This window comes from Panulirus ornatus, chromosome 15, assembly GCF_036320965.1.
Source record: "Panulirus ornatus isolate Po-2019 chromosome 15, ASM3632096v1, whole genome shotgun sequence".
Taxonomy (NCBI): Eukaryota; Metazoa; Arthropoda; class Malacostraca; order Decapoda; family Palinuridae; genus Panulirus; species Panulirus ornatus.
The window spans coordinates 16,350,418-16,362,936 of record NC_092238.1 but is presented as its reverse complement, the minus strand read 5'-3'; the positions used below and the strand labels follow the sequence as shown (position 1 = coordinate 16,362,936).

General features: G+C 42.0%; 1 protein-coding gene across 8 annotated transcripts in view; it reads left to right on the top strand.

Moving 5' to 3' along the window:
• Nucleotides 1–12,519, top strand: part of LOC139753730 (tuberin-like) — a 582,506-nt gene that overhangs the window by 284,839 nt on the left and 285,148 nt on the right. For all 8 annotated transcript variants that reach the window (XM_071670514.1, XM_071670517.1, XM_071670516.1 and 5 more), the window contains one exon: nucleotides 634–830. In XM_071670514.1, coding sequence (XP_071526615.1) covers nucleotides 634–830 — 197 coding nt within the window. The remainder of the gene's footprint in view (nucleotides 1–633; nucleotides 831–12,519) is intronic.

The following is a 12,519-nucleotide window of genomic DNA, read 5'->3' as shown; positions in this document are numbered from 1 at the left end:
TGCTTGGAATGGTGAATACAAGGGAGGCATTTAAGGACTCTTGCCATTGCAACCCCAAGATAGGAGTTCCCTAAGGGAACGGGCATCAGAGATATATATAGATAGATAGTATTCATCATGAAGTACTATTTTAAAGCTTGGAGAACAGTTTACAGTTATAAGAAGCAGGCCCCATACAAACATTGTAGAATCTGTACTTTTGTTGTAAGCTTCAAGGATTTTCAGTTCATACATCTTGATTTGTGAAAGCTTACAGGAAAGCTGCTTTCATAGCTAAATATGCAGAATTATAGTTGTTTGTTATGTAGCACATATGTAAGTTCAATGAACTGCTCAATGAAATATAAATTAATTTATGAACTAGTATCTTGAGGCAGCTGAAATTAGTGTTGGAAAGAAATAATCTTCCCAGGACAAAATTAGCATTAAGATCATACCAACCATATACAGGGTAAAGTAGATTGTGTATATGTAGAAATAGAATATCAAGGGATGGTTATTAAATATTTTAAAATTTCTGTCCTAGCAGTGATCCATTTGAAACTTGGGTCTTCATGGCCATAGTCCTATTGGTTTACAATTGATTTAAATGGTTGTTTAATACTTATCTGTAAAAATTTCCTTTCCTTTCAGCTCTTCTCCACTTCCCCAAAGTTTATGCAAATTTTGTGTCTGAGCAATACAAGTCAGTCTTTGCTATTGCCATACCTTACACAAATCCATTGAAGTTTAATCAATACATAGTGTCCCTGGCCTACCATGTCATCGCCATGTGGTTCCTTAAGTGCCGGTTACCATGTAGGAAAGGCTTTGTTACTTTCATATCTAAGGTAAGATATGTCTTATTCATGTGCAGAAATTGAAAGCTTATCTTCATGTCTATGGACTGTGGTTTTGTTAGATTAATTCCACTTACACATAGTATAGTATTGTCAGGAGGCAAAAGTGTATACCTGGTTACCTTGCCTTACTTGTGGCATATATGAATAATTAATGGCCCCAGGACCCCTTTCATGGGGTTTCTGCAGCTTCCATGTTGCACTCCAAGCAGGAAAATGATACTCTTTTGAAGCAAAATGTTCATTGATAAAATTGAACCTTGTTTTGTTCTTTTATGATTATACAACTTTGCTGAATGAAAATTTTCGATTTCCATGTCAGAAGTGGTAGAGGATGTGTGGATCAGGTGTTTGCTTTGAAGAATGTATGTGAGAAATACTTAGAAAAGCAAATGGATTTGTATGTAGCATTTATGGATCTGGAGAAGGCATATGATAGAGTTGATAGAGATGCTCTGTGGAAGGTATTAAGAATATATGGTGTGGGAGGCAAGTTGTTAGAAGCAGTGAAAAGTTTTTATCGAGGATGTAAGGCATGTGTAGGAAGAGAGGAAAGTGATTGGTTCTCAGTGAATGTAGGTTTGCGGCAGGGGTGTGTGATGTCTCCTTGGTTGTTTAATTTTTTATGGATGGGGTTGTTAGGGAGGTAAATGCAAAAGTCCTGGAAAGAGGGGCAAGTATGAAGTCTGCTGGGGATGAGAGAGCTTGGGAAGTGAGTCAGTTGTTGTTCGCTGATGATACAGCGCTGGTGGCTGATTCATGTGAGAAACTGCAGAAGCTGGTGACTGAGTTTGGTAAAGTGTGTGGAAGAAGAAAGTTAAGAGTAAATGTGAATAAGAGCAAGGTTATTAGGTACAGTAGGGTTGAGGGTCAAGTCAATTGGGAGGTGAGTTTGAATGGAGAAAAACTGGAGGAAGTGAAGTGTTTTAGATATCTGGGAGTGGATCTGTCAGCGGATGGAACCATGGAAGCGGAAGTGGATCATAGGGTGGGGGAGGGGGCGAAAATTTTGGGAGCCTTGAAAAATGTGTGGAAGTCGAGAACATTATCTCGGAAAGCAAAAATGGGTATGTTTGAAGGAATAGTGGTTCCAACAATGTTGTATGGTTGCGAGGCGTGGGCTATGGATAGAGTTGTGCGCAGGAGGATGGATGTGCTGGAAATGAGATGTTTGAGGACAATGTGTGGTGTGAGGTGGTTTGATCGAGTGAGTAACGTAAGGGTAAGAGAGATGTGTGGAAATAAAAAGAGCGTGGTTGAGAGAGCAGAAGAGGGTGTTTTGAAATGGTTTGGGCACATGGAGAGAATGAGTGAGGAAAGATTGACCAAGAGGATATATGTGTCGGAGGTGGAGGGAACGAGGAGAAGAGGGAGACCAAATTGGAGGTGGAAAGATGGAGTGAAAAAGATTTTGTGTGATCGGGGCCTGAACATGCAGGAGGGTGAAAGGAGGGCAAGGAGTAGAGTGAATTGGAGCGATGTGGTGTACAGGGGTTGACGTGCTGTCAGTGGATTGAATCAAGGCATGTGAAGCGTCTGGGGTAAACCATGGAAAGATGTGTAGGTATGTATATTTGCGTGTGTGGACGTGTGTATGTACATGTGTATGGGGGGGGGTTGGGCCATTTCTTTTGTCTGTTTCCTTGCGCTACCTCGCAAACGCGGGAGACAGCGACAAAGTATAGAAAAAAAAAAATATATATATATATATATATATATATATATATATATATATATATATATATATATATATATATATATTTTTTTTTTGTCGCTGTCTCCTGCGTTTGCGAGGTAGCGCAAGGAAACAGACGAAAGAAATGGCCCAACCCACCCCCATACACATGTATATACATACGTCCACACACGCAAATATACATACCTACACAGCTTTCCATGGTTTACCCCAGACGCTTCACATGCCTTGATTCAATCCACTGACAGCACGTCAACCCCGGTATACCACATCAATCCAATTCACTCTATTCCTTGCCCTCCTTTCACCCTCCTGCATGTTCAGGCCCCTATCACACAAAATCTTTTTCACTCCATCTTTCCACCTCCAATTTGGTCTCCCTCTTCTCCTCGTTCCCTCCACCTCCGACACATATATCCTCTTGGTCAATCTTTCCTCACTCATTCTCTCCATGTGCCCAAACCACTTCAAAACACCCTCTTGTGCTGTCTCAACCACGCTCTTTTTATTTCCACACATCTCTCTTACCCTTACGTTACTCACTCGATCAAACCACCTCACACCACACATTGTCCTCAAACATCTCATTTCCAGCACATCCATCCTCCTGCGCACAACTCTATCCATAGCCCACGCCTCGCAACCATACAACATTGTTGGAACCACTATTCCTTCAAACATACCCATTTTTGCTTTCCAAGATAATGTTCTCGACTTCCACACATTCTTCAAGGCCCCCAGAATTTTCGCCCCCTCCCCCACCCTATGATCCACTTCCGCTTCCATGGTTCCATCCGCTGCCAGATCCACTCCCAGATATCTAAAACACTTCACTTCCTCCAGTTTTTCTCCATTCAAACTCACCTCCCAATTGACTTGACCCTCAACCCTACTGTACCTAATAACCTTGCTCTTATTCACATTTACTCTTAACTTTCTTCTTCCACACACTTTACCAAACTCAGTCACCAGCTTCTGCAGTTTCTCACATGAATCAGCCACCAGCACTGTATCATCAGCGAACAACAACTGACTCACTTCCCAAGCTCTCTCATCCCAACAGACTTCATACTTGCCCCTCTTTCCAAAACTCTTGCATTCACCTCCCTAACAACCCCATCCATAAACAAATTAAACAACCATGGAGACATCACACACCCCTGCCGCAAACCTTTGAAGAATGTATGTGAGAAATACTTAGAAAAGCAAATGGATTTGTATGTAGCATTTATGGATCTGGAGAAGGCATATGATAGAGTTGATAGAGATGCTCTGTGGAAGGTATTAAGAATATATGGTGTGGGAGGCAAGTTGTTAGAAGCAGTGAAAAGTTTTTATCGAGGATGTAAGGCATGTGTACGTGTAGGAAGAGAGGAAAGTGATTGGTTCTCAGTGAATGTAGGTTTGCAGCAGGGGTGTGTGATGTCTGCATGGTTGTTTAATTTGTTTATGGATGGGGTTGTTAGGGAGGTGAATGCAAGAGTTTTGGAAAGAGGGGCAAGTATGAAGTCTGTTGGGGATGAGAGAGTTTGGGAAGTGAGTCAGTTGTTGTTCGCTGATGAAACAGCGCTGGTGGCTGATTCATGTGAGAAACTGCAGAAGCTGGTGACTGAGTTTGGTAAAGTGTGTGAAAGAAGAAAGTTAAGAGTAAATGTGAATAAGAGCAAGGTTATTAGGTACAGTAGGGTTGAGGGTCGAGTCAATTGGGAGGTAAGTTTGAATGAAGAAAAACTGGAGGAAGTAAAGTGTTTTAGATATCTGGGAGTGGATGTGGCAGCGGATGGAACCATGGAAGCGGAAGTGGATCATAGGGTGGGGGAGGGGGCGAAAATCCTGGGAGCCTTGAAGAATGTTTGGTAGTCGAGAACATTATCTCGGAAAGCAAAAATGGGTATGTTTGAAGGAATAGTGTTTCCAACAATGTTGTATGGTTGCGAGGCGTGGGCTATGGATAGAGTTGTGCGCAGGAGGATGGATGTGCTGGAAATGAGATGTTTGAGGACAACGTGTGGTGTGAGGTGGTTTGATCGAGTAAGTAACGTAAGGGTAAGAGAGATGTGTGGAAATAAAAAGAGCGTGGTTGAGAGAGCAGAAGAGGGTGTTTTGAAATGGTTTGGGCACATGGAGAGAATGAGTGAGGAAAAATTGACCAAGAGGATATATGTGTCGGAGGTGGAGGGAACGAGGAGAAGTGGGAGACCAAATTGGAGGTGGAAAGATGGAGTGAAAAAGATTTTGAGTGATCGGGGCCTGGGCATGCAGGAGGGTGAAAGGAGGGCAAGGAATAGAGTGAATTGGATCGATGTGGTATACCGGGGTTGACGTGCTGTCAGTGGATTGAATCAGGGCATGTGAAGCGTCTGGGGTAAACCATGGAAAGCTGTGTAGGTATGTATATTTGCATGTGTGGACATATGTATATACATGTCTATGGGGGTGGGTTGGGCCATTTCTTTTGTCTGTTTCCTTGCGCTACCTCGCAAACGCGGGAGACAAAAAAAAAAAAAGATATATATAAAGGGTTGAAATATGGAGAAACATTAGTGTAGGCCTTTTTCCTTTAAGGATGGTTAATGATAAGCATAAAGTAATAAATGATGTCCTAGAATGAAAAGGTCATAGTACCATGTGGTAACAAGATGATTGGAGAATGCTCTGAAAATAGTATATGAAAGATACAGAATGATTTTGGAAGATATTAGAATTTTTGGGAGAATAAAAAGATGTTTCGGAAGGAGGTAGATAAAGTGCATAAGACAAGAGAACAAATGGGAACATTGGTGAAGGGGGCAAATGGAGAGGTAATAACAAGTAGTGATGAAGTGAGGAGCAGATAGATTGTTTTGAAGGTATGTTGAATGTGTTTGATGATAGAGTGGCAGATAAAGGGTGTTTTGGTCAGGGTGATGTGCGAAGTGAGAAGGTCAGGGAGAATGGTTTGGTAAACAGAGAAGAGGTAGTGAATACCTTTGGAAGATGAAAGCTGGCAAGTTGGCGGGTTTGGATGGTATTCCAGTGGAATTTTTTAAAAGGGTAGCTGTGTTGTTGACTGGTTGGTTAGGATATTCAATGTATGTATGAATCAGGGTTAAGTGCTTGAGGATTGGTGGAATGCATGCATAGTGCCATCGTACAAAGGCAAAGGGGATAAAGGTGAGTGCTCAAATTACAGAGGCATAAGTTTGTTGAGTATTCTTGAGAAATTATTTGGGAGGGTATTGATTGAGGGGGTAAAGGCATGTACAGAACATCAGATTGGGGAAGAGCAGTGTGGTTTCAGAAGTGGTAGAGGATGTGTGGATCAGGTGTTTACTATGAAGAATGTAAGCGAGAAATCCTTAGAAAAAAAGGTGGATTTGTATGTATCATTTATGGATCTGGAGAAGACATATGATGGAGTTGATAGAGATGTTTGTGGAAGGTTTGAAGAGTATGTGGTGTGAGAGTTGCATTGCTAGAAGCAGTGAAAAGTTTTTGCCAAAGATGTAAGGCATGTGCATGAGTAGGAAGAGAGGAAAGTGAATGGTTTCCAGTGAATGTTGGTTTGTGGCAGGGGTGCATGATATCTTCATGGCTGTTTAAATTGTTTATGGATGGGGTGGTTAGGGAGGTGAATGAAAGAATTTTGGAGAGAGGGGCAAGTATGCAGTCTGTTGTGGATGAGAGGGCTTGGGAAGTGAGTCAGTTGTTGTTTGCTGATGATACAGCACTGGTGGCTGATTCGGGTGAGAAACTGCAGAAGTTGGTGACTGAGTTTTAAAGCATGTGAAAGAAGAAAGTTGAGAGTAAATGTGAATAAGAGCAAGGTTATTAGGTTCAGTAGGGTTGAAGGACAAGTAAATTGGGAGGTAAGTTTGAATGGAGAAAAACTGGATGAAATGAAGTGTTTTAGATATCTAGGAGTGGACTTAGCGTTGGATGGAACCATGGAAGTCGAAGTGAGTCGCAGGGTGGGGGAGGGGCTGAAGGTTCTGGGAGTGTTGAAGAATGTGTGGAAGGTGAGAACGTTATCTCATTGAGCAAAAAAATAGGTATGTTTGAAGGAATAGTGATTCCAACAGTGTTACATGGTTACAAGGCATGGGTTATAGATAGGGTTGTGTGGAGGAGGGTAGATGTGTTGGAAATGAAATGTTTAAGGACAATATGTGGTGTGAGGTATTTTGATTGAGTAAGTAATCAAGGGGTTAGAGAGATGTGTGGTAATAAAAAGTGTGTGGTTGAGAGAGCAGAAGAGGGTGTTTTGAAATGGTTTGGACACATGGAGAGAATGAGTGAGGAAAGATTGACAAAGAAGATATACATGTCAGAGGTGGAGGGAACAATAGGCATGAGACCATATTGGAGGAGGAAGGATGGAGTGAAAAATATTTTGAGTGATCTGGGCCTGAACATACAGGAGGGTGAAAGGCTTGCAAGGAAGAGTGAATTGGAATGATGTGGTATACCGGGGTCGACATGCTGTCAATGGATTGAACCAGGGCCTGTGAAGGGTCTGTGGAGCCTGGATGTGGAAAGGGAGGTGTGGTTTCGGTATATTACACATGACAGCTAGTGACCGAGTGTAAATGAATGTGGCCTTCGTTGTCTCTTCCTGGCGCTACCTCAATGGGGTGTTCAAACTACAGAGGCATAGGTTTGTTGAGTATTCCTGGGAAATTATATGGGAGGGTATTGATTTAGAGGGTGAAGAGGGTATTGATTGAGAGGGTGAAGGCATGTACAGAGGACAAGATTGGGGAGGAACAGTGTGGTTTTAGAAGTGGTAGAGGATTTGTGGATCAGGAGTTTGCCTTGAAGAATGTATGTGAGAAATACTTAGAAAAGCAAATGGATTTGTATGTAGCATTAATGAATTAGGAGAAAGCATGTGATAGGGTTGAGAGAAATGCTTTGTGGAAGGTTTTAAGAGTATATGGTTTGGGAGGTAAGCTGCTAGAAGCAGTGAAAAGCTCTTACCAAGGATGTAAAGCATGTGTATGAGTAAGAAGAGAGGAGAGCGATTGGTTCCCAGTGGATGTCGGTATATGGCAGGGGTGTGTAATGTCTTCACAGTTGTTTGATATATTTATGGATGGGGTGGTTAGGGAGCTAGATGCAAGAGTTTTGGAGAGAGGTTGAGTATGCAATACTTTGTGGATGAGAGGGACTAGGGCATGAGTCAGTTGTTGTTCTCTGATAATACAGCTCTAGTGGCTGATTCATGTGAGAAACTGCAGAAGTTAGTGACTGAGTTTGGGAAAGCATGTGAAAGAAAAAATTGAGAATAAATCTGAATAAGAGTAAGGTTATCAAGTTCAGTAGGGTTGAGGGATAAAGAAATTGGGATGTAAGTGTGAATGGAGAAAAATTGGAGGAAGTGAAATTGTTTAGACATCTGGGAGTGGACTTGGCAGCGAATGGAATGATGGAAGTGAATCACAGGATGGGGGACGGGGCGAAGGTTCTGGGAGCAATGAATAATTTGTAGGAGAGAATATTATCTTGGAGAGCAAAAATGGGTATGTTTGAAGGAATAGTAGTTCCAACAATATTGTATGGTTGCAAGGCATGGGATATAGATAAGGTTGTATGGAGGAGAGTGGATGTGTTGGAAATGAAATGTTTGAGGACAATATGTGGTGTGAGGTGGTTTGATTGAGCAAGTAATGAAAGGGTAAGAGAGATGTGTGGTAATAAGAAGAATGTGGTTGAGAGAGCAGAAAAGGGTGTGTTGAAATAGTTTGGACATATGGAGAGAATGAGTAAGGAGAGATTGATAAAGAGAAGAAGCGGGAGACCAAATTGGAGGTGAAATGATGGAGTGATAAAGATTTTGAGCAACCAGGGCCTGAACTTACAGGAGGGTGAAAGGAGTGCAAGGAATTGAGTGAATTGGAATGATGTGGTATACTGGGGTCGACATACCGTCAATGGATTGAACCAGGGAATATGAAGCATCTGTGGTAAACCATGGAAAGGTGTGTGGGACCTGGATGTGGATAGGGAGCTGTAGTTTTGATGCATTACGCTTGAGAGTTACAGACTAAGTGTGAATGAATGTGGCCTTTTTTTTTTGTCTTTTCCTGGTACTACCTTGCTGAAGCAAAGGGTAGCGATGCAGTTTCCAGTGGGGAGGGGTAACGCCAGGAATAGATGAAGGCAAGCAAGTATGAATATGCACATGTGCATATGTCTATATGTCTGTGTATGTGTGTGTGTATATATAAATAAATATATGAATGAATATATATAAATAAATAAATAAATATATATATATATATATATATATATATATATATATATATATATATATATATATATATATATATATATATATATATATTTTTTTTTTTATACTTTGTCGCTGTCTCCCGCGTTTGCGAGGTAGCGCAAGGAAACAGATGAAAGAAATGGCCCAACCCCCCCCATACACATGTACATACACACGTCCACACACGCAAATATACATACCTACACAGCTTTCCATGGTTTACCCCGGACGCTTCACATGCCTTGATTCAATCCACTGACAGCACGTCAACCCCTGTATACCACATCGCTCCAATTCACTCTATTCCTTGCCCTCCTTTCACCCTCCTGCATGTTCAGGCCCCAATCACACAAAATCCTTTTCACTTCATCTTTCCACCTCCAATTTGGTATATATATATATATATATATATATATATATATATATATATATATATATATATATATATATATATATTATCCCTGGGGATAGGGGAGAAAGAATACTTCCCACGTATTCCCTGCGTGTCGTAGAAGGCGACTAAAAGGGAAGGGAGCGGGGGGCTGGAAATCCTCCCCTCTCGTTTTTTTTTAATTTTCCAAAAGAAGGAACAGAGAAGGGGGCCAGGTGAGGATATTCCCTCAAAGGCCCTCTTCTGCTCTCTCAACCACGCTCTTTTTATTTCCACACATCTCTCTTACCCTTATGTTACTTACTTGATCAAACCACCTCACACCACACATTGTCCTCACATCTCATTTCCAGCACATCCATCCTCCTGCGCACAACTCTATCCATAGCCCATGCCTCGCAACCATACAACATTGTTGGAACCACTATTCCTTCAAACATACCCATTTTTGCTTTCCGAGATAATGTTCTCGACTTCCACACATTCTTCAAGGCTCCCAGGATTTTCGCCCCCTCCCCCACCCTATGATCCACTTCCGCTTCCATGGTTCCATCCGCTGCCAGATCCACTCCCAGATATCTAAAACACTTTACTTCCTCCAGTTTTGCTCCATTCAAACTTACCTCCCAATTGACTTGACCCTCAACCCTACTTTACATAATTACCTTGCTCTTATTCACATTTACTCTTATATATATATAATCAGCGAACAACAACTGACTCACTTCCCAAGCTCTCTCATCCCCAACAGACTTCATACTTGCCCCTCTTTCCAAAACTCTTGCATTCACCTCCCTAACAACCCCATCCATAAACAAATTAAACAACCATGGAGACATCACACACCCCTGCCGCAAACCTACATTCACTGAGAACCAATCACTTTCCTCTCTTCCTACACGTACACATGCCTTACATCCTCGATAAAAACTTTTCACTGCTTCTAACAACTTGCCTCCCACACCACATATTCTTAATACCTTCCGCAGAGCATCTCTATCAACTCTATCACATGCCTTATATATATATATATATATATATATATATATATATATATATATATATATATATATATATATATATATATAAGGCATGTGATAGAGTTGATAGAGATGCTCTGTGGAAGGTATTAAGAATATGTGGTGTGGGAGGCAAGTTGTTAGAAGCAGTGAAAAGTTTTTATCGAGGATGTAAGGCATGTGTACGTGTAGGAAGAGAGGAAAGTGATTGGTTCTCAGTGAATGTAGGTTTGCGGCAGGGGTGTGTGATGTCTCCATGGTTGTTTAATTTGTTTATGGATGGGGTTGTTAGGGAGGTGAATGCAAGAGTTTTGGAAAGAGGGGCAAGTATGAAGTCTGTTGGGGATGAGAGAGCTTGGGAAGTGAGTCAGTTGTTGTTCGCTGATGATACAGCGCTAGTGGCTGATTCATGTGAGAAACTGCAGAAGCTGGTGACTGAGTTTGGTAAAATGTGTGAAAGAAGAAAGTTAAGAGTAAATGTGAATAAGAGCAAGGTTATTAGGTACAGTAGGGTTGAGGGTCAAGTCAATTCGGAGGTGTTTGAATGGAGAAAAACTGGAGGAAGTGAAGTGTTTTAGATATCTGGGAGTGGATCTGGCAGCAGATGGAACCATGGAAGCGGAAGTGGATCATAGGGTGGGGGAGGGGGCGAAAATTCTGGGGGCCTTGAAGAATGTGTGGAAGTCGAGAACATTATCTCGGAAAGCAAAAATGGGTATGTTTGAAGGAATAGTGGTTCCAACAATGTTGTATGGTTGCGAGGCGTGGACTATGGATAGAGTTGTGCGCAGGAGGATGGATATGCTGGAAATGAGATGTTTGAGGACAATGTGTGGTGTGAGGTGGTTTGATCGAGTAAGTAACGTAAGGGTAAGAGAGATGTGTGGTAATAAAAAGAGCGTGGTTGAGAGAGCAGAAGAGGGTGTTTTGAAATGGTTTGGTCACATGGAGAGAATGAGTGAGGAAAGATTGACCAAGAGGATATATGTGTCGGAGGTGGAGGGAACGAGGAGAAGAGGGAGACCAAATTGGAGGTGGAAAGATGGAGTGAAAAAGATTTTGTGTGATCGGGGCCTGAACATGCAGGAGGGTGAAAGGAGGGCAAAGAGTAGAGTGAATTGGATCGATGTGGTATACCGGGGTTGACGTGCTGTCAGTGGATTGAATCAAGGCATGTGTATGGGGGTGGGTTGTGCCATTTCTTTCATCTGTTTCCTTGCGCTACCTCGCAAACGCGGGAGACAGCGACAAAGCAAAAAAAAAAAAAAAAATATATATATATATATATATATATATATATATATATATATATATATATATATATATATATATATATATATATATATGATGATACAGCGCTGGTGGCTGATTCATGTGAGAAACTGCAGAGGCTGGTGACTGAGTTTGGTAAAGTGTGTGAAAGAAGAAAGTTGGGAGTAAATGTGAATAAGAGCAAGGTTATTAGGTACAGTAGGGTTGAGGGTCAAGTCAATTCGGAGGTGAGTTTGAATGGAGAAAAACTGGAGGAAGTGAAGTGTTTTAGATATCTGGGAGTGGATCTGGCAGCGGATGGAACCATGGAAGCGGAAGTGGATCATAGGGTGGGGGAGGGGGTGAAAATTCTGGGGGCCTTGAAGAATGTGTGGAAGTCGAGAACATTATCTCGGAAAGCAAAAATGGGTATGTTTGAAGGAATAGTGGTTCCAACAATGTTGTATGGTTGCGAGGCGTGGGCTATGGATAGAGTTGTGCGCAGGAGGATGGACGTGCTGGAAATGAGATGTTTGAGGAGAATGTGTGGTGTGAGGTGGTTTGATCGAGTGAGTAACGTAAGGGTAAGAGAGATGTGTGGAAATAAAAAGAGCGTGGTTGAGAGAGCAGAAGAGGGTGTTTTGAAGTGGTTTGGGCACATGGAGAGAATGAGTGAGGAAAGATTGACCAAGAGGATATATGTGTCGGAGGTGGAGGGAACGAGGAGAAGAGGGAGACCAAATTGGAGGTGGAAAGATGGAGTGAAAAAGATTTTGTGTTATCGGGGCCTGAACATGCAGGAGGGTGAAAGGAGGGCAAGGAATAGAGTGAATTGGAGCGATGTGGTATACCGGGGTTGACGTGCTGTCAGTGGATTGAATCAAGGCATGTGAAGCGTCTGGGGTAAACCATGGAAAGCTGTGTAGGTATGTATATTTGCGTGTGTGGACGTATGTATATACATGTGTATGGGGGGGGTTGGGCCATTTCTTTCGTCTGTTTCCTTGCGCTACCTCGCAAACGTGGGAGACAGCGACAAAGTATAAAAAAAAAAAAAAAATTCTTACTAC